General features: G+C 42.4%; 1 protein-coding gene across 7 annotated transcripts; it reads right to left on the bottom strand.

Annotated features, from left to right (window-relative positions):
• Nucleotides 1-1,510: 1,510 nt before the first annotated feature.
• Nucleotides 1,511-9,906, bottom strand: LOC100714943 (probable N-acetyltransferase CML1). 7 transcript variants are annotated; one of them, XR_010040670.1, is made up of 4 exons: nt 9,557-9,906; nt 2,979-3,075; nt 2,159-2,477; nt 1,871-2,060 (listed from the first exon to the last, which is right to left on the bottom strand). XR_010040670.1 is itself a non-coding variant. In XM_063229596.1 (3 exons), the coding sequence occupies exon 3, from the start codon at nt 2,294-2,296 to the stop codon at nt 1,613-1,615; it is 684 nt and encodes a 227-aa protein (XP_063085666.1). In that variant the 5' UTR covers nt 2,297-2,477; nt 2,979-3,075; nt 9,543-9,832; the 3' UTR covers nt 1,511-1,612. The 7 variants fall into 7 exon arrangements, 6 of the variants coding, with proteins under 6 accessions (XP_063085666.1, XP_005003407.2, XP_023420545.2 ...); XM_063229596.1 differs by having other exon boundaries at nt 1,511-2,477; nt 9,543-9,832; XM_005003350.3 differs by having other exon boundaries at nt 1,511-2,477; nt 9,557-9,832.
• Nucleotides 9,907-20,174: the final 10,268 nt, after the last annotated feature.

Here is a 20,174-nt window from a genome sequence, read left to right as displayed (position 1 = left end):
GCTGCTTTTAGCTTCATCATACAAGAGGTAATGAAAGATTATAGAAATACTGAGTCACTTTTCTGAGGTTATACAGCTAGTGTAAACTTGTGTTTGATAAATGATTGAATTTTTTGCACCACTTTACTCTATGTACTCGACTATGTCAATCAAGATAGATTTAATCAAGAGTCAGGAAACTGGAACTCGTCTCTGAAGTAAATATGTTTTCCTTGAAGGCCATAATGTCTCCTCCAACTGTTCAGCTGCACAGTTACAGTCTATGGCCCAAACAGCCATAGACAAATACATTAAAAAGACATATTTGGGTCTCAGTCAACCCTGATTTACAAAAACAAGTTGTGGGCAGGATTTGATCAGAGGTCTGTATTTGTGAACTTGTGGTCTGCGTGACAAACAGCTCCTAAAGCTGATTGATATAATGGTTGATACACTGTGTCAACTTGAGAAGTCTAGAAGCTTAACTAAGTAGCTCAGCAATTCTACATCCTGGGGTGTAGAGGACTTGCCCCACCTGTTCTAAGATGTAGTTCATTGTGTCAATTTAAGAATTCCAGATCCAGCTATGTTGGAACTTGGGGAGCTGAGCAAAAAAGCAACAAACTCTCCTTCATGGTAAGTGGTGGTAGCACAACTAGCAGCCAGCACACTAGAGAGAGAACAAGTCAGTGTCTCCCATGAGCCTACCCATGCACGGGCTAAGAATCAAACATCCCATGCCCCTCCATCCCTCTGATAGCAATGGAAAGTTGTTGAGGTCAGCCAGAGTTGATAGCAACTAAGGCACATAAACCAACTAAATGCTTATACTGTTGGGTTGATTACCCTGACCTGGGGACAGAGACCTGAGCATCTCTTGACTGTATGCAATATTTGACTCTCTGGGTAATTATCATAAAATAATACAAGTTATATGTCCTGTGTTAAATTGTTTCCCTTTCAAACTGGACTACTATGGATGTGGCTCAATTTCTTCCTTTAAGATGGGATGTTTCCACATGTGATACGTAAAGAAGTTTGGAAAAGCCTCTGCTCCTTTCTACTTTTGTTTGGAGCTCTTCAGGGAGACCTTGACCTCTGTGTCAGTCAAACTGCTGGAACAAAATGAAACCCAAATGCCCAAGACTGCAGCCAACCCAGGACGTTATCAGAGATTGCTGAGACCAGCAAAATCCCAGCCCAACTCAACAGAAACTGCTGGCTCACAACTTCTGAGAAAATGTATGTCAGTTATTGTGATGTGGTTGTTTTCAAAAGAAACATGATTGTGTCACTAGAAAAATGAAGAGGGAGCAACCCACAAAAACAGAATGGAAAAGAGGTGCCACCGCCTGAACACCACCATCAAACATGCTGGACACAGATCGGTATGAGCAAAGAGACTTTAGGGTTTATAACACAAACATCATAGTTTGTGACCACCACAGACTCAACCAGGTTTTGTTCTTTTAGAAGAGAAAAAAGCTGAAAATGACAAATGAACAGATTTTCAAACTAGTTAGTAGGACAGTTACAATTAATACATTATGCTTTATTGTCATCATAGTAGTTATTGAGAGAACAAGATATAGGAATGCTGTCACTCAAATTGTGTTAATACAAAGGAAACAGATCACAGGCCCCCATCCCGAGCGGATGGGAGGTGGTAAATTAAACGAATCCAAGAAATGCCTGTTAGTTTCCAGAGTATACTCTCAAAAAATTGGCCTGTCTTCCGGAAGCCCATGCCCTGATAGAGACCCAGGGCACTGTGCTGCACCGCGGTTGTATCAAGCACAACTTCACCATAGCCCTGGTCCCGGGCAAACTGGAGGACAGTCCTGACCAGGGCTTTCGCTATCCCCTCTCCTCGGTGCTCCATGGCTACTGCTAGGTGAAACAGCTTCAACTGCTTCTTCCCCAGGGGTGGATTTGCCACTAGCAGAGCACTCACAATGCCCACTACCTGCCCCCCAGACTCGGCAACCCAGAAGCAAGAGTCGTGGGCACTCAGGTAGGTCTTGGTGATGTCAGCCATGTCAGTGCGCAAACATATGACAATTGCATGCTTCCACATGTATCTGACAAGGAAACACAAGAAGAGGAGCAGAATGAGGATGGATATGACAGCCAAGAGCCAAGAACCAGAGACCAGGAATACCAACAGGGCCACCCCAACCTCAAGCAGTAGGTTTCTAGGCAACATTAGCGCGTGACGGATGGCGGCAGGGACATGCTCAACAAAGCAGCTGCTGTACAAGTCCATGACTGGTGTTTGGTCTTTCTCCTGGAATGTGCGGATGTGGTAAGGAGCCATGTTGCTGCGTCTGTGTCTAAAATTTCACAGTCCTTGAGAGACAGGCAAACCTGTCTGCAGCCCTTGAGAAGAGAGGAGAAGTCATGTGAGCGCCTCATCATCTCTGGTTGCCCAGGCACCATGGATACCTTGCTCAGTGTGTGTTCTTCGGCTGTCACCCAAAGGAAGCAACCCACCAGTACTAAAAGAAAGTGAGGGTCAGAAATATGTTATTGGAACACTGGCTCCTCCCATCTTCCTCCCATTTCAGGATGTGTGACCTCTTATATACTTAATACTTATATACTTAATTTCTCTAAGACTGTGTTCAACTCACAACAAGGGAAAAAAAGAAAACTGCCTACTAAAATTGTCTGTGGCTTTATTAGAATCATGTGTATGAAATGCTGGTATATAAAGTCCCTTATGCCACAACAGGTTCTTTAAGGCTTTCTGTATATTGACATGGCACATGGGGCAGTCAGACCTTGTGTCCCTTGCATTTTGGTTCATTCCTAGTTCAATCTATTACAGTAATCCAACATTGTGCTGCAGGAAATTAAAAAAAACATCTTTTTCCCAATTATAAATATATTGGATGCTGATAAGGTAAAAGGTTCAAATTTCAAAATGGCCCAATATTGACATTCTCAATTCTTTTAGTTTCTTTTCTTGTTGCTAAGACAAAATAACCAACACTTACAAGTTATAGGAGGAAAGCTTTATGATACTTCACAGTTTGTAGCTGTTTCGGTCCACAGTCAGTTGGCTCCAAGACAGGCCAGCATAACAGAGGAACACTGCAGAGGAGGAACAGTTCATGTCAGGCAGGCAGGAAGCAGGACATAGAATCCAGGCTATAAACCTACTGGATGGTGCCACATGCCCAGGGTGGGCTTTCTCATTATCGACACCCAGAACTATGCTAAACCAACCAGTACATTAATTCGCTTATCACACACCCTCAATCTGCATTCACAAACCTAGATTCAGTCACTTCTGAAAAGCACCATCTGTGAATATACGAGGCTCTGGAGAGACATCTAGATACAAGCCATAACACTGAGAAAGTTTGGGTCTTTGGCCCATACTGAGAGGCCTGAACCTTATCCATGTCCTCTTACCTGATATCACAGAGCCAAGAATGTGCAGAGTGGCCTGAGCTTTCAGCTTCCAATTGACTCTTGGGAGAGACTGTGTAGGGCCTGCCCTACTTCTAGGCAGCAGATCTGGATGCCATTCATTGGTTGGCTCATGAATAGTTTTTAATCATCAACAGCAAGGTCCAGGAGCAGAAAAGTGCCAGAAGAGGAAGTTTTCAGCTTTTCAATACACTGTTGGATCCCTGGGGAATTATCTGGTAGACAGACACAGGATCTAAACTCAAGGGTATTCACCTCATGCCATCTCGTGACACCTATCCTGCCCTCTTTTTTAAAAAAAATTTATTTAAAGAAAGACTAAAGAAAACAGAGATTGTAGAAATAACATATGTTCAGAGAAAAAATAAACAGTAAGAAATCACTAGTTGATGTTTTCATACTGCCTTTTTACAAATAGTTGTTCAAGATACAAAAGTGAAACATATAAAGTGGGAATTCAAGCAGTAAGACTGCAAACAGTTCTGTTCAACTATTCAACAAAAACTTAGTAATATGGTTGTCAATCCTATACACTTAAACATACATGCAGTTATCCATATCTTCATTTATGTTGGGATTAAATAAACTAAAGCAGGCCTAAGTCATTCTGAACAAAGATAATAGTATTGCTGGATTTCATATCATGACACTCTGGGATCAGCACTGGGTACTGTAGTGTCTTTTAAAAAAATTTCATTTAAAGAAAGACTAAACAAAACAGAAAATGGGTAAAAATAATACATATTTTCAAAGAAAAAAATAAACAGTAAGAAATCACTAGTTGATGATTGTACATTGTCGTCTTACAAATAGTTATTCAATATACTAAAGTAGAGCATATAAAGTGGGGATTCAAATAGTGAGACTGAAACCAGTTCTGTTCAACTACCCAACAAAAACTTAGAAATATGGTTATCAATCCTATACACTTAAACATACATGCAGTTATACATGTCTTTAATTATGTTGAGACTGAATAAACCCAAGCAGGCTAATATCACTCTGAACAAAGAATAATACTATTGCTGGGTTTCACATTATGGCACTCCAGGATCAGCACTGGGTACTTGAGTGTCTCTTTTTTTTCAAAGTATCTGTTCATTTCATCATGTGTCATAAGATCATTTCTCAAACTGAAGTCAAGAAGAGCATGGAGCAAAATATTTCACATCCTAAAGGAAAATGATTTCCAACCTAGACTGATTTACCCTGCAAAACTATCTTTCAAAATGGATGGAGAAATAAGATACTTCCATGACAAAGAACGGCTGAAGAACTTCATGATCACCAAATCAACACTGCAAAGAATTCTGAAAGACAGTTCAAATACACATAGGAAAAAACCACTAAGCAAGGCAGACAATGAAATAGAATGGAAAGATAAAGATGCAACAGCAGAAAGATAACATATCAACAATAAATCAATATATAACAGCTACAACCATTAATGTAAATGGTCTCAATTCACCAATTAAAAGAAACAGACTGGCAGAATGGATCAAGAAACAACATTCAACCATACGATGTCTACAAAAAAACCCATCTAACCCAAAACAAAACTCATAGACTGAAAGTCAAAGGATGGTCAAAACAATACTTCCTGCAACAGGAACCCCCCCCAAAAAAAGCAGGGGTAGCTATTCTGCTTGCAGACAATGTGAACTTCAAACCAAGAATGATCCAAAGGGATAAAGAAGGTCACTACATACTAGTTAGGGGAAAACTTGAAGAGGAAGAGATAACAATATTAAATATATATGCACCAAATTCCAGAGCACTCAGTTACACAAATCAAGTATTAATAGAAATGAAAAATCAAATTAGCAATAACACAATTATAACACGAGACCTTAACACACCCATTGACACCAAGGGACAGATGAACCAGACAGAAAATCAGCAAAGAAATAACAGAACTGAATCACACCTGTGAACAAATGGACTTGATAGACATATACAGAGTGTTCCATCCAACAACATTAGCATATACATTCTTTTCAGCAGTGCATGGAACATTCTCTAAAATAGACCATATACTAGCCCACAGAACATATTTAAGTAAATGCAAAAGAGCTGAAATTATCCCATGCATGTTATCAGATCATAGCACCATGAAACTAGAAATTAAATGATAAAAGGAACTGCAAAAACCCCACAAACGCATGGAAATTGAATAATACACTCTTGAGCAATCAGTGGATCACAGATGAAATTAAAGAAAAAATTAAACAATAGCTACAGGCAAATGAAAATACAAATACAACTTATCAGAATCTATGGGATGCAATGAAAGCAGTCCTCAGAGGAAAATTTACTGAGTTCCCAATCAGGAAAACAGAATGAATACAAATAAACAACCTGATGCCACACCTCAGACATCTAGAAAAAGAAGAGCAAATCAAGCCCAAAGCCAAAAGAAGGGAGGAAATTATAAAAATCAGAGCAGAAATTAATGCAATAGAGACTAAGAAAACAATCCAAAGAATGATTGAATCAAAGAGTTGGTTCTTTGAAAGAATAAACAAAATTGATAAGCCCCTAGCCAACCTTATTTAAAAAGGAAAGAAAAAACTCAATTTCATGCAATAAGGAATGAAAAAGGTGAAATCACTACAGACTCTGTGGAGATACAGAAGATCATCAACACCTATTTCAAAAACTCTACTCTCGTAGATTTGATAACACAGAAGAAATGGACAGATTCCTAGAAACATATGAAGTACCAAAGTGGGTCAAGAAGATGTAAAACTGCTGAATAATCCAACTTCTATTAATAAAATTGAAAATGTAATTAAGTCCTTATCTACAAAGAAGAGCCCAGGCCCAGACGGATTCACAGCAAAATTCTACAAGAAATACCAAGAAGACTTAATGTCGACACTCCTCAAACTCTTCAATGAAATCAAAAGGGAAGCAATTCTTCCTAAGTCATTCCTGGAAGGAGATATTGCTCAGTACCAAAACCTGAGAGACCCAGCTAAAAAAGAAAACTACAGGCCAATCTCCCGAATGAATACAGATGCAAAAATCCTCAATAAAATACTGGCAAATAGGATGCAACAAATCACCAAGAAGATTATACACCATAACCAAGTGGGATTCATCCCAGGTGTAATCAATAAATGTAACCCACCATATAAATAGAGCCACAAGTAAGAATCACATGATCATTTCTATAGATGCAGAAAAGGCTTTTGACAAAGTCCAACACTCATTCATGATAAGAACCTTCCAGAAAAATGGATGGTCTTTACCTCAATATAATAAAGGCCATCTATGACAAACCAACAGCCAGCATTATATTAAATGGCCAAAAACTAAAGACCTTTACCTTAAAATCAGGCACAAGACAAGGATGTCCCTTATCACTGCTCCTATTCAACATAGTACTGAAAATACTAGCCAGAGCAATTAGACAAGAGAGAGAAATAAAAAGGGTAAATGTCCGGAGCCGCTTCCGTCCCGCAGAATGGAGCACACCAACACTCAGCCTCTGCAAGCACCTTTATTGACTGGGCAGCAACCTCAATACATGTCCGTCCTCGACGGCTTCTTCCGTGTTGTGCATCGGGCACTTCCTATACTTGGGCTTATATAGCTAATGTTATCCAATCATGGGATTACACGTGGGGACAGGCGATTGGGCGGCAAAAACATAGTTTTGTGGTTTCAGTCAAGTTGGTGTGAACGGGAGTGACACACACCCGGAAGGACAGCCACCTCTGGTCGCAAAGTTGAGTGGCGACCTGCCACAGGGCATCGATCTCTTGTCCAATGAGTTGGATTTCTTCTTGTAGCCGGAGTATTGCTTGGCTGTTTAGCTCTATCTGTTGCCTTTGAGCCTTGATGGTCTCTCGTGTGGCGTTGCTCAGCCGATTGACTGCATCCATGGTCAGCGCGAGCTGCTCGGAGGTCCATGCCTGCAAAACAGCCTGTCCCACTGCAGGGACAAACAGAGAAGAGACCACCCCCGCTGCCTGCCACAACCAATCTTTTATCCCTTCTTTAGTTCTGGTTGGTAAGGAAGAGAGCGAGATCTGCTGTGAGACCGGTCCAACCCAGTCCTGGGCTTGCACGGGAATCCAAAGATCAGGGAGAGAACAGCATAGGCTGCTCATTTTTTTTTTTTTTTTTTTTTTTTGGTCTTTTTCATTTTTATCGGTACCGGGGATCGAACTGACGACCGCCTGCTTGCAAGGCAGGTGCTTACGCTGCTCAGCTAAATCCCCAGCCCCTTCCTGTCCCTCTTAGTGAGGGCGGGCACAGGAGAGGTATTTCCTTGCAATTTGATGCCCAAGCCTTTGCCAGGGGTATAGCCCATCCGTTTCATCATGTTTTGAGCCACCTCGGAACATCCCGTATTGGCCACACTCAAAACATTTTTTTTTTTTTGGGGGCTTTTTTCATTTTTATCGGTACCAGGGATCGAACTGACGACCGCCTGCTTGCAAGGCAGGTGCTTATGCCGCTGAGCTAAACCCCCAGCCCCACATTTTTTACTCTTTTGCATCTGCTGTTGTGTTGCTGGAGGGCAGGAGCCGAGGGCTGCATTAATTGAAGCACCCACCAGGGCTGCAAGACCTGAATTAGAGAGGGGTCCCCCCACTTCTCTACATAATTTGGTCCAGGTTTCTAAACTCTTGTTTTTATGTGGTGTAATGACTGCACGGCAGTCCTTAGTACACTGCTCAAAGACTAGCTGCTTTACCAGGGGCTGCGCCACACTGAGGTCGGGGAAGACCTTGCCGGCGGCATCTAGCATCCTGGCCACAAAGTCAGAGAATGGCTCTGTCATCCCTTGCACAATCTTAGTAAGACAGGCAGTATGTTCGCCTGCCTTGGCAAGTTGTTTCCAAGCGGCGATGGCACACTTAGTAATCTGATCATAAACTGCCTGAGGATGTCGAATTTGATCCTGCGCATGGGCTCCCTGGCCTAATAACATATCTTTGTTCCATCTAGCATTGCGCTCTCTAGCGTTTTTCTCAGCCTGCTCTCCGCAATACTCATCATTCCATGCCTTCCAGTCCATAAATTGGCCTGGGGACAAACACGCCCTTGCGAGTTGTGCCCAATCCGAGGGTGTCAGAGGGGTGGCTCCTATGTTTTCCAAAAGAGCCTGCGTAAAGGGGGCGTTGGGGCCGTAAGTGGAGACTGCCTCTTTTAACCCCTTAACCACTTTCATGTCCAGGGGCTGATAATAAGGCGCGCTGGCCTGGTCCTGGAGGACTGGGTAGAAGCTGGGAGCGTCATACGAGGCAAGGCCCCTACGCAAGACGTCCCATAAACGGCCATGAAATGAGCGGCGCCCGGAGAACGGAAGTGTGGCAGGGAAGGGAGGAGGCGGCCCCCAACCACCAGGGGCATTCATTCCCTGGGGTGGTTCCCAGGGAGGGGCCGACGGGACTAACCCCGCCTCGCCGGGGGTGCGCATTTCCTGCAGATCACTCTCCACCCTCTCGAGCTCCTCCCCTAGGCTCTCCATCATCCCTTCACATAAGGCTCCAGCAGGTTTATGAACTTTCTGCCCTGTATTGCGATGTGGGCCTATCTTACTGTCAGTTTCCTCCTTTGGGCCCACCTTAGGGTCTTCCCCCTCTGAATCTGAATGGCTCGGTGAGCCAACCTCTGAGGCCTCCCTGGAGCTCTCCGAGCGCGCCTGCTCGAAAAAGCGTGGCGTGCCTCTTTGAGTCCCTGGGCTGCGCCTACCATACTTTCGGTTCTGAGACATGCACGAACCATCTCCCAAATGGGGCGAACCATGGGGTCGACACCCGTGCCTTGCTCTTCTGCAAATTGAATGTCTCGTCCTAATTTCTCCCAGGAGGGCAAGGTGAGGGAGCCGGTGGGCAGGAACCACGGGGCCAAATCGTTGATGCATTTGAAGAATTGTAAAACCGTTTGTTTTTCCATCCTAATTCCTCGTGCCCCAAGCAACATCCGCAATGATAGGGCGAGGGGGCCACAATTAACATTGCCCATTTCAGCAAATATAGAAAGCCCCGAGGCGCTATAGCCAGCAGGGGCCTGCCCTTCCTTTTCGGGCAAAATCGACCCTAACAAGGGGTCGACTAACAAATCCCTTAAAGTGCGTCCACCAAGGGCCGGGTTAAGCCTCCACTCACCCGCAGGTACGTACCGTCTCTCAACGCAGTCACAGGAGTCGCAGAAGGCACGGGAATGGTTTCGAGTCCCCGTAGCTGTCCGGAGCCGCTTCCGTCCCGCGGAATGGAGCACACGAACACTCAGCCTCTGCAAGCACCTTTATTGACTGGGCAGCAACCTCAATACATGTCCGTCCTCGACGGCTTCTTCCGTGTTGTGCGTCGGGCACTTCCTATACTTGGGCTTATATAGCTAATGTTATCCAATCATGGGATTACACGTGGGGACAGGCGATTGGGCGGCAACAAGGAAGCAATCAATCATTACCATATATGGCGGGGACAGTAAGCCGAGCAAGAACCAGGAAGCAGGATGTGTGTGCCATCTTGGGCACATGATGGGCGGGGGAGCAGCGGAGGCGGCAGGCAGGTGCCATCTTATGAATATGCTCTCATGAATAACATGGCAGGCTCCCAACAGGTAAAGATAGGAAAATAGGAAGTTAAATTATCTTTATTTGTGGATGACATGATACTCTACATAGAAGACCCCCAAAACTCCATTGAAAGACTCCTAGATATAATAAATAAATTCAGCAATGTAGCTGAATACAAAATCAAACTCAAAAATCTAGCATTCCTATATACTAACAACAAAATCACTGACAGAGACATAAGAGAAGCTATACCCTTCACACTAGCATCCAAAAAAAATGAAATACTTAGGAATTAATCTCACAAAAGAAGTAAAAGATCTATACAGGGAAAATTACAATACATTGAAAAAAGAAACTGAAGAGGATCTTAGAAAATGGAAAGATATCCCTTGCTCATGGAAAGGAAGAATAAATATTGGGAAAATGGCCATTCTCCCAAAACTGTTATACATATTCAATGCAATCCCAATGAAAATACCATCAGCATACCTCATATATCTAGAGAAATCACTCCTAAAATTCATTTGGAACCAGAAGAGACCTAGAATAGCAAAGATTCTAAGCAGCAAAGGCAAGGCAGGAGGCATCACAATCCCTGACTTGAAGTTATACTACAAAGCTACTATAATAAAATCCACATGGTACTGGAATAAAAACAAATCTGAAGATCAGTGGAATAGATTAGAAGATACAGCCACAATTACAAACACACTCAACCACCTTATCTTTGATAAAGGGGCCAAACATGTTCACTGGAAGAACGACAGTATCTTTAATAAATGATGCTGGAAAAATTGGCTCTCCATATGTCAAAAACTAAAACTAGACCCATGCCTATCACCATGTACCAAACTAAAATATAAATGTATGAAAGATCTGAATATTAAAACAGAAACACTAAATCTGTTGGAAGACCAAGTAGGTAAAAATCTTGAAGACATGGGTAGGTAGAGAATTCATGAACAGGAATCAAGCTGCACGGGAACTACTTCCCAGAGTCAGTAACTGGGATCACATCTTATTAAAACATTTCTGCATGTTAAAAGAAATCTCCAGCATTGGGCTGGGGATTTAGCTCAGCGGCATAAGCACCTGTCTTGCAAGCAGGCAGTCGTGAGTTCGATCCCTGGTACTGATAAAAATGAAAAAGAAAAAAAAAAAAAGAAATCTCCAGCATAGTGAAAAAAAACCACAAACTGGGAAAAAAAATCTTAGTAAACTGTCCCTCAGACAAAGGACTTCTGTCTAAAACATATAAAGAATTTTTAAAAACCAGACCCCCGAAATTCAAAGACCCAATCCAAAAATAGGCATCTGAGATGAAGTTCTCATATGAAGAAATACAAATGGCAAATAAATACATGAAAAAATGTTCACCATCATTACTCATTAGAGAAATGCAAATTAAAACAACACAGATTCCATCTCACTCCAGAAAGAATGACCAGGATCAAGAAAACTACCAACAACAAATGCTGGAGAGGCTGTGGGGAGAAAGGAACTCTCTTGCATTGTTGGTGGGAGTGTAGAGTGGTGCAACCACTGTGGAGGTTTAGTTTGGAGATTCCTCAAAAAGCTGGGATTGGAATACTATTTGACCCAGGTATTCTACTTCTAGGCATATTCCCAAAAGAACTGAAAACATCATACCACAGTGATATATGTGCACCCATGTTTATAGCAGCACAATTTGTGATAGCCAGATTTTGGAAACAACCTAAGTGTCCATCAACTGAGGAATGGATTTAAAAAGTCATGGTATTTTTATACAATGGAGTACTACTCAGCTATAAAGAATGATCACATTGAGATATTTATAAATGAATGTATGCAACTTGAGACCATACTCATAAGCAAAATAAATCAAACTCACATGTATAAATACCATATAGTCTTCCTAGTGTAAGAAATGGTAAGAGTACATAACATTTTATGGTAATCATGATTCCCCATTACATTGCTTTGAAGCCTTATAATGTTTTCATTCATTAGTTGGAATGGTTTTATTCTGGTTTGTTTGATTTTACTATCTGTGATGGTATGAACAGCTATTTGGAAGAAAATAAGACATGATAATAGCCAGTGCTGATTTTTAATATCTTGCTTTGAAGTCCTACATTGCTTTTGTTCTTCTGTTTCCATTGGTTCTATCATGTTGGATCTTATTGGATTTTATTATGTGTGATATTATAAACAAAATCTTTATGGAAAATGAAATAATATAGTAGCCATTGTTCATTTTTGGTTATTTGGTTCTGAATGCCCTGTAATACTTTCATTCTCTTGAATGGTTTTATACTATTTTGTTACATTTGATACTATTGTATGTCAAGGTATGCTCAAGTATTTCAAAGAAAGAGACATTGTGGTAGCTACTGTTAATATCAGGTTGTCTTGTGGTGAACTACTGTGTTGCTTACATTGTTCTGTTCTGATTTGCTTTGTTCTGTCCTCTTTTGTCTTTATCTCTTTAAAATAAAAAAAAATTTAAAAAGAGTCTAAAGGGAGACATATAACTCAGAGACATATGAATGATCCTGGAAAGAACCTGGTGTCTAGATACAGTTGTGCAGGTACAAGAATACCTGGTGAGGAATACAGAGATCCCTTTCCTGCCCTCACTGCAATCTGGGAAGTTTATATTTGTAATCCTAAAGAAACACTATTGGAATTCTAGCTAGTTAATTCCACTCTACCAACTCCAGTGCAACCTATAAGGAGAATAAAAACACCAAGACGTATTTGTATTTATGGGAGGCCACAGGGTCCTAAGTCCAACCAGGGTGAAGTTTCATGGCCTCAACCAGGGTTCTAACCCGGGTTTTATTGATTTGTGAAGAAAGGAGTGCTTTGGGGAAGGTTGACTGTGAGAACTCTGGGCAGAGACAGCTAGGAGTAGTGAAAGCATCTCTGTAGTACTCAGAGAGAAGGATGTTTAGAAAGAGAAATCTGTGTACACAATTGAGTGAACATTTAATGCTTTGGGGGCAGGTGCTTCAGCTCTGATATGCCAACTTTTGTGCCCTGGGAAGCCGTAGCCTCTTATCTCCTGGCTCAGATCCAGTCTGCAGCCCCCAAGTAAGTGGCTTTCCATTCTCTCCCGCTGAACCATGTTTGGGGAGTCACTGCGGCAGGGAAATAGTGACTTTCCCTAGTCTCACATGTCATGTATCAGCACCTCAACTAGCCCTATTGACATTGCTTAGAGCCAATTGAATGGAAAAGGAAATAATTTAGCCAGTGTTGTACATATTAGTATGTGGAGATAAGGCCAGGTTTAGTTGAAGAGGAGGTAATTGCTCTTTATTCAAGGAAAATCATCCAGGTGGTCCTCCACACATGAATGTCTACTGTGAAATAATATACAATGCATTCTGATTCCCATGGCACAAGCCTTGTTAGGAGTCGGGCTTGAAGAAAAAAGATCTTCTTATCTAATTTGTTGAAGGTCTTGCTTGTGTGCCCACCTCCTTCTGCAGGACTTCACTTAGTTGACAAGGACTTATTTACATGTGAGACAGCGAAGATGGTGAAATCTGCACCACCCAGAGTTACATTTGGGGGCAGAAATGGCAGGAGTAAGAATAATTCAAAGAGTCATGAGCAGAGGAAGGGGTCAGAGAGGACAGGACAGTGGCATGAGCACTTAGGACATTGGCCTCCAGATTGCAGAGTGCTCCTAATGTCTCTGAGTGTACTAGCTCGTTGGAAACCAAAACCATGCTGGAGTTTACACACTGTCCTTTTGCTGTATCTCCCTGTTTACACAGTGATTTGGGTGAGTCCCCAGAACTTAAGTTATATTAAGCCTCTTTACCCTTAGGATTCATCTCAGAATTTCTGAAGCAGTCTTCATAAAGAGCCTGGGTTTTCTAGTCAGAATTAGCTGGTTTCTTCATTCAATTTACAGGGCTGTCTCATTATCACATGCCAGGTCCGGTCCTTGGCATAAAGTGCAGCAGATGTGGGGGGCATGATCCTCATCCTCAGTAGGACAAGCCTGTGTAGTCCCAGGACAGTGCAGCAGAGAGACATCCACATCCAGAATCACTTGGGCAAGAGGTTAAACTTGACTGTTAGGACTCTTATGTTGGAAGCGCGGAAAGGAATTGAATTGGCTTAAGAAATGATGGAATGGCTCCTACACTGCCAAGTCCTTGAATAAAGACAGGGTGACCCGAAGTTGAGTTTGACTTCATGGCTTTTCTGCTATTCTGTGGGCTGCAGCACTTTCCTTTCACAGTTGACCTCTTTGAATTTAGGTTGTGCTGCAGCTGTGATTGAAGCTGTAGCTAAGAGTGAGAATTTATGGCCCAACATTCCCAGCACTAGCACATGTTGAAATGTTCGGTCTCAAGTTCATTTGCACTTTCTGAGGACTAAATGTGTAACTCTCACTGCAATGACAAACTGTTTGTTATGTTGAAAAGGGCCTCTCTGAAAGATCTCAGCACCCAAATGGAGACTGACACCCAGAGTGACTCCAGGAAAAGAGAACAATAGAGAAAGAGGAACCTAATACCCAGATACTGGCAGCACAAAGAGGAGCAGAGGCTCTGTGTATATGCATATGAGTATCTCAAGACTGATGGAGCTCTCCTGGGAGACGCAGGACACTGCTAACTTGATAAAGGGAATGACAGTGCACCTGGGAGTGAATCCTGTGACCACTCCCAACACAAAAGCTGTCTGTCAGTGGCCAGGTATTGAGCATGGGTTCTGGTGGGCAGCACCTGGTGTCCATCCAACTGTGTATTTGTGGTTTTGCAAAGACAATAATATCCTGAGGCACAAATATATTGAGCCTCTCATTCTGTGACCCTCTGATTGAACTTATTATGAGACAGGCAGTGGGACAGTAAATTGTGATTCTGGACAATGGAAAAAGCATTAGGAAGACACTGGAGAACAATGTAATTTCAGGTCTTGTAGACTCTGTGACAAGTTTTGTACTGATTTCCAAAATATGAGATACTATATGTCACTCTTGTTTCAGAAAGATGCATATTTCCCAAGTTTTTTTAAAAGAGAAAAACAAAACACCTCAGAAGAATCAAGAAGCAAACAAACCAAAAACAACAACAACTAATGCAAAATGACAGCAAGAACAACAAAACAAAAAACAAGACAGCACAATGCACACGGCCATCCTCCAAGTAGATGCCCAGACCACCAGCCCCAGGGCTGCAGTCAACCAAACAGCACAAGCATCAAGCTGATCCCTCCTCCTCAGGTGCTACCATGTCACCTTGAGTCTGCTAAATCAGAACAGCTATGGAGGAGAGTGGGGTGGTGGAGATGGTGCCCCACTGGTTTTTTAGCGCATGCACACACTGGCTTAGGGGAAGATAGTTTCTGTTCTGGCTAAGGCTTTTCCAATCAGCAGGGCTGCGCTTACTGTAGGGAGCCGAGTGACAGGCATTGCTGCCTCCATGCCTCTCTCTTCTATGGGCACTGCGTCTGCCTACATTAACCATAATCCTCTCCTGCTTACGTCACGTATCCGGATGTGACGGTGACCCTGTTGTATTCATCTGTTTAACCTCTTCCTGTCCCAGCTCCCGCCCTTAGCCTATAAAAGGTGTGATCATTTTCTGAATAAACTGGAGGCTTGATCAGATTATCTTGACTTACCTCTATCTCTCTTTGTCTCCCCTATGTCTTTTATTTAATCTCCGTTCCCCCTCCAGGAGTTCTGGATAGGTTGATCTGCAGGCCGGATCAGCTTGCTTTATAGGAAGGCAGTTTCTCTTTTGGTTGAGGCTCTTTCTGATCAGCATAGTGGTGTTTACTTTACAGGAACCCACAGATTTGCTTCTGCCTGGGGATCTTTCTGATCTGCATGGCCTCTCTTACTTCACAGGAAGGCGTAGTTTCTGTTCTCAAGCTGTCCAGCTTTTGTGTGCCTCTAAAAGGATCTCTGGAGGCAATGTCTTGCTATTTGTGACACATCCATAAAATCCTCCTTCAAAACCAACTGACTTTCACTATTCATTTATTTGTTGGTTAGGAAGAGACAAAAATAACCGGAGTTTGATGCTGAAAACTTCCACAACCTACAGAATCTGGACTTTACCAATGTGGTTAGGTGCAAAATTCAGCATCATTAAGGACATTCTCAAGGCTGCGCAGTGAGCACTAATTTTACTGTTTGCCTTTCTTTACTCCTTTCAGCCCATCCCTGGGCCCTGTGTCACATGTGGAAGGGTCCAGCCTAAATTGAAAGGAAACATGCAAAGTGAAGTTTAGGATTGAGAGCTGTCCAGAGTCAAAAAACAGGCACAAGTAACACCTATCATCAGGGACAATCTTAATAAAGCTCCCTACCTTGAAATTAAGATAATTTTCTTTTGACCTAAATTGATATGGTGACAAGGACAAGAACAAGAGTAAGTGGGTTTGGGGCATCCTTGGCAAGGATAGCAAATCCCAAAGTGAACAGAGCATGTGCAAAGGCCCAGCAGTTGAAACCGATGGTGAGCTCACTGTCAAGGTGCTCCTCAAACCTGAATCAGAAAAAAGAAAACAACCAGATGTGAAACTATTTTAACTAAAGATTATTTCACTTTTTTGAATTACAACTTTTTGGAAAGAATCATGCAAACCAACAGAAAACATTAAGCAACATTATTTTGTTCCCAGTACTTAGGATAAAGTAATTTTTTTCTCAACCCTTCCCACGCTTACGTGGGATTCTGGACTCATATATACAACACCTCAGCTTCTCCTCACCTCACTGTCCAGGCAGCAAGCAGGGGCAGGGAATGCCTTGCTTCCTTCAGCTGCCTGAGGCTCAAAGCTCTCACTGTGGCTGCAGTCAGCTCAAGCCTTGTTGGCACACACAGGCATAGCCCCACTGGGAAAGATGTCCAGACTCCCCCAGAGGATTCCCATCCTGGGAGGCATCTTTGTCCTGGACCACCTGGCCCAGGCATTTAGTTCCATGTCCTGATCCAGTCCCACACGTCTGTGAAGATGCCCTCGGCCCCTCCCTGGTCACACTCTCAAGAGATCCTGGTTTTCCTGTCCAGCCTTTGTGCCAAGCTTCCTTCTCAGCCAGTCCAACCCAGCTGCTCCCACGTTCACAACATTATTATGGCTTTTGTCTAGATGTCCCTTGAAAGCCTCACACAGTCACAGATGAGGCTAGATGTAGGTGTGTGATGCTGGATCAATGATGTGATGCTGGCACTGATTCATGGTGCAATGTTAAAGTGAAAGCTGCTCACCTTGGGTGTGAGTGCCACTCACCCTACATGTGGCAGCCTGGATAGGGGATAAGTGTCAGAAAGAGTGCTGCTGTGTATGCAGGGAGGCCCATCCAATATGCTATCTAAACCTCCCTATCGAGGACATTTTAACACAAGTTTCAGAATTTTGTTTTGAAAACAAGTCCATTTCTGTTATTCTCCTCTTGTGGCCTTCAGATTCTATTTTCAAGACTTCTGTATCTGACCGCAAGTTGCCTTTACACTGCATGCCATTGTGTTCACTTCCACGTCTGCATGCCAGCACCACTAGGAGTACCCTGCTCCACACACACTAAGCCACCGTGTGCTCTGTGTTTCAGGCTGGTCCCTTGACTGCACAGTCTCTTTGGCAGTCTCTGTGAACCAATTATTCTCATTATACGAGGCACACATGCTTCATAAGTTCTCTCCCAACCCTACCCTCTCTACTGATCCCTTTTGCTCAGGGCACCCTGTCATTTGTGTATCATGCTATATGAACACAGGATCTGAGGTATTGCCTCAGATATCGTTGTGGCTTGCATCTAGATGTCTCCCCAAAGCCTCCTCTGGCCCTAAGTGGGACTTTTAGGAGGTGGCTGGATCTAGAGTATACTATTGGGATTGATTCAAGGTGTGATGCGAGGATTAAGGGTGTGAATCTACCTCCCCTAAGGGTGCATAACCTGCATAAACGATGAGACAGAAGGAGGGCTGCTCTTGCCATCGCTTGCTCCTCATCACTTGGTTTTTCTTTGCTATGCTGCAGCTTTCCTGCCTGCCATGAACTCTTTCTCCTCTGTGATTCCCCTCTGCCATGCCATCCTGCCTCAGAGCCAGTGAACTATGAACTGAAACCTCTACAAACTGTGAACCAGAATAAACGTTTTGTCCTTTAACTGTGGCTTTTGGGTATTTTGAAATGAAAAAAGTAATGAAAAAAGTAACTTAAGACAGATATCTTCAATACCCTTCTTTGTGACAGCACCATCTGCCTCTTGGTCCGTGGTGCTGTTTTAGCTTCTACCAGCAAATCTTATTTAGATCCCCAAGCTGATCAGAACTAAAGTTAACTTTGGACCTGTGTGGTCCTCTGACTCCACACCAGGTCCTCTCTGCTCAGATCTTCACCCACTTAGAGGAAATGCTACAAATCAGGCCATGAGACTTGGCGTGTTGAGCTACCACTGAAGACGGGGGTGATGACCCAGATGTATGGAGGGGTCGGCCCCCTCTGGGGGTTCTTGATTAATGAAATGGAGAGGACAGGAGGGAGACTGGCAAACAAATGGCCCTTAGGTGTCTGCCAAATTTTTCCACAGTGGTTGCACCAGTCCACATTCCCATCAACAGTATAGAACTATTCTTTCTTCCCCACAGCCTTTCCAGAACATGTAATTGACCGATTTGTTGGTAACAGTCATTCTTTCTGGAGTGTTATTTTAATTTGCATCTCTCAAATGATGAGTGATGTGGAACATTTTTTCATGTATTTATTTGTCATTTGTATTTTCTTCTACAGAGAAATGTATATTCACTGCAGATACCCATGTTTGGATTGGGTCTTTAAATTTGGGGATCTGATTTGTTGTTCATTTACTCTGTTGGTGAATTCTTTTGCTGTGAGAAGCTGTTTTAATAAAAAGAGGTCACAGTTGTTCAATCTATAGTATTGCCTATACAGGTGGAGTTTTTGTTCATGAAGTCTTTGCCTGAATCTGTGTCTTCAAGAGTTGTATCTATTCCCCAGCAGATTTACTGTTTCTGTTTTAATATTTAGATCTTTGATCCATTTTGATTTTAGTTTAGCTCATGGTGATATAGAAAACAATTTGACATTTTTGATATATATATGAAAATGTTTATTAAAATATACATATTAAACCCATTACCATAATCAAACAGAACATACTTGTTATTCCAACTTGCTGAAGTTCCTGTGTAATCCTTTCCCCCCCAGACCTCCTATACAGGCAAGCACTGATCTACCTTCTGTCACTGTATATTCCTGCTATACAAACGAAGCATATGGAATGGTCTTGTCTTAATGTCTCACTTGTTTTTTTAGCCTCTTGAGATTCATCTTTGCTGCTGTATGTAGCAATAGTTGATTCTCTGTATTCTGTAGATACATAACAATTCCTTTATCTGTCCACTTAATAAACATGTGAAGAGTTTTCTGGTTCTGAATGTTGCAAACAAGGGTTTGTTTAATGTACTTATTAATTCATTTTTCATTTAATGCAATACTTGGGTCTGAATCTAAGATCTCACAGTGAGCTCTGTCTCCAGTGTTTTTTAATGTTTTTGTGTTTGAGAGAGTTTTGTTAAGTGCATGGGTTGGTCTTCAACTTGTGATCCTGTGTTTCCTCCCAGGAGCTTGGACTGCCAGTTATTTGTTTGTCTCCACATAGCTCAGCTGACTTGTAATTTTCTATAATCTGGATCTTACTCATTTGTCAGAATGAATTTAAATAGAAAATGCAGGCTGTGGGTGTAGCTTAGTGGCATAGCATTTACCTAGCATGGTCAAGATCCGGGTTTCAACCGTACCACTGCCAAACACAAAAGGAGAGATACACACCCATCTTCCACGTATTGAAACCACACTGTTCTTTGAGTCACATCTCTTTTCTCTTTCCTTGAGTGCTGCTACCTCAGATACATGGTTTGATTTCAGACTCCTTGTGGAAACTGATTTCACTCTTTCAAGTGAACATTTTAGCTAAGATTTTTCTTCTGCATCCTATTTTGCAACAGTTTTATTAAAACCTAGCATTTGTCCTTCTTTTTCTATTTTCTGACTCACAGGAAATCTACCCCACAGCTAAACTGGTTTACCATTTTTCTATAAAGAAAAATACTATGCTACTGGTATCAAAACCTCTTTAGGAAACGACTACTTTTCAGAGACGTCTTTAGGCATAGCTGGCTTTTGGCTTTTGAGTTTTCCCAGCATCCTGCCTCTTATTAGGATGAGAGGCGGC

Source organism: Cavia porcellus, unplaced genomic scaffold (genome assembly GCF_034190915.1).
Source record: "Cavia porcellus strain 051 isolate PalLab524CR breed Dunkin Hartley unplaced genomic scaffold, mCavPor4.1 scaffold_18, whole genome shotgun sequence".
Classification (NCBI taxonomy): domain Eukaryota; kingdom Metazoa; phylum Chordata; class Mammalia; order Rodentia; family Caviidae; genus Cavia; species Cavia porcellus.
Note: the sequence above shows the minus strand (reverse complement) of the source record. Positions and strands in the feature narration are given on the sequence as shown.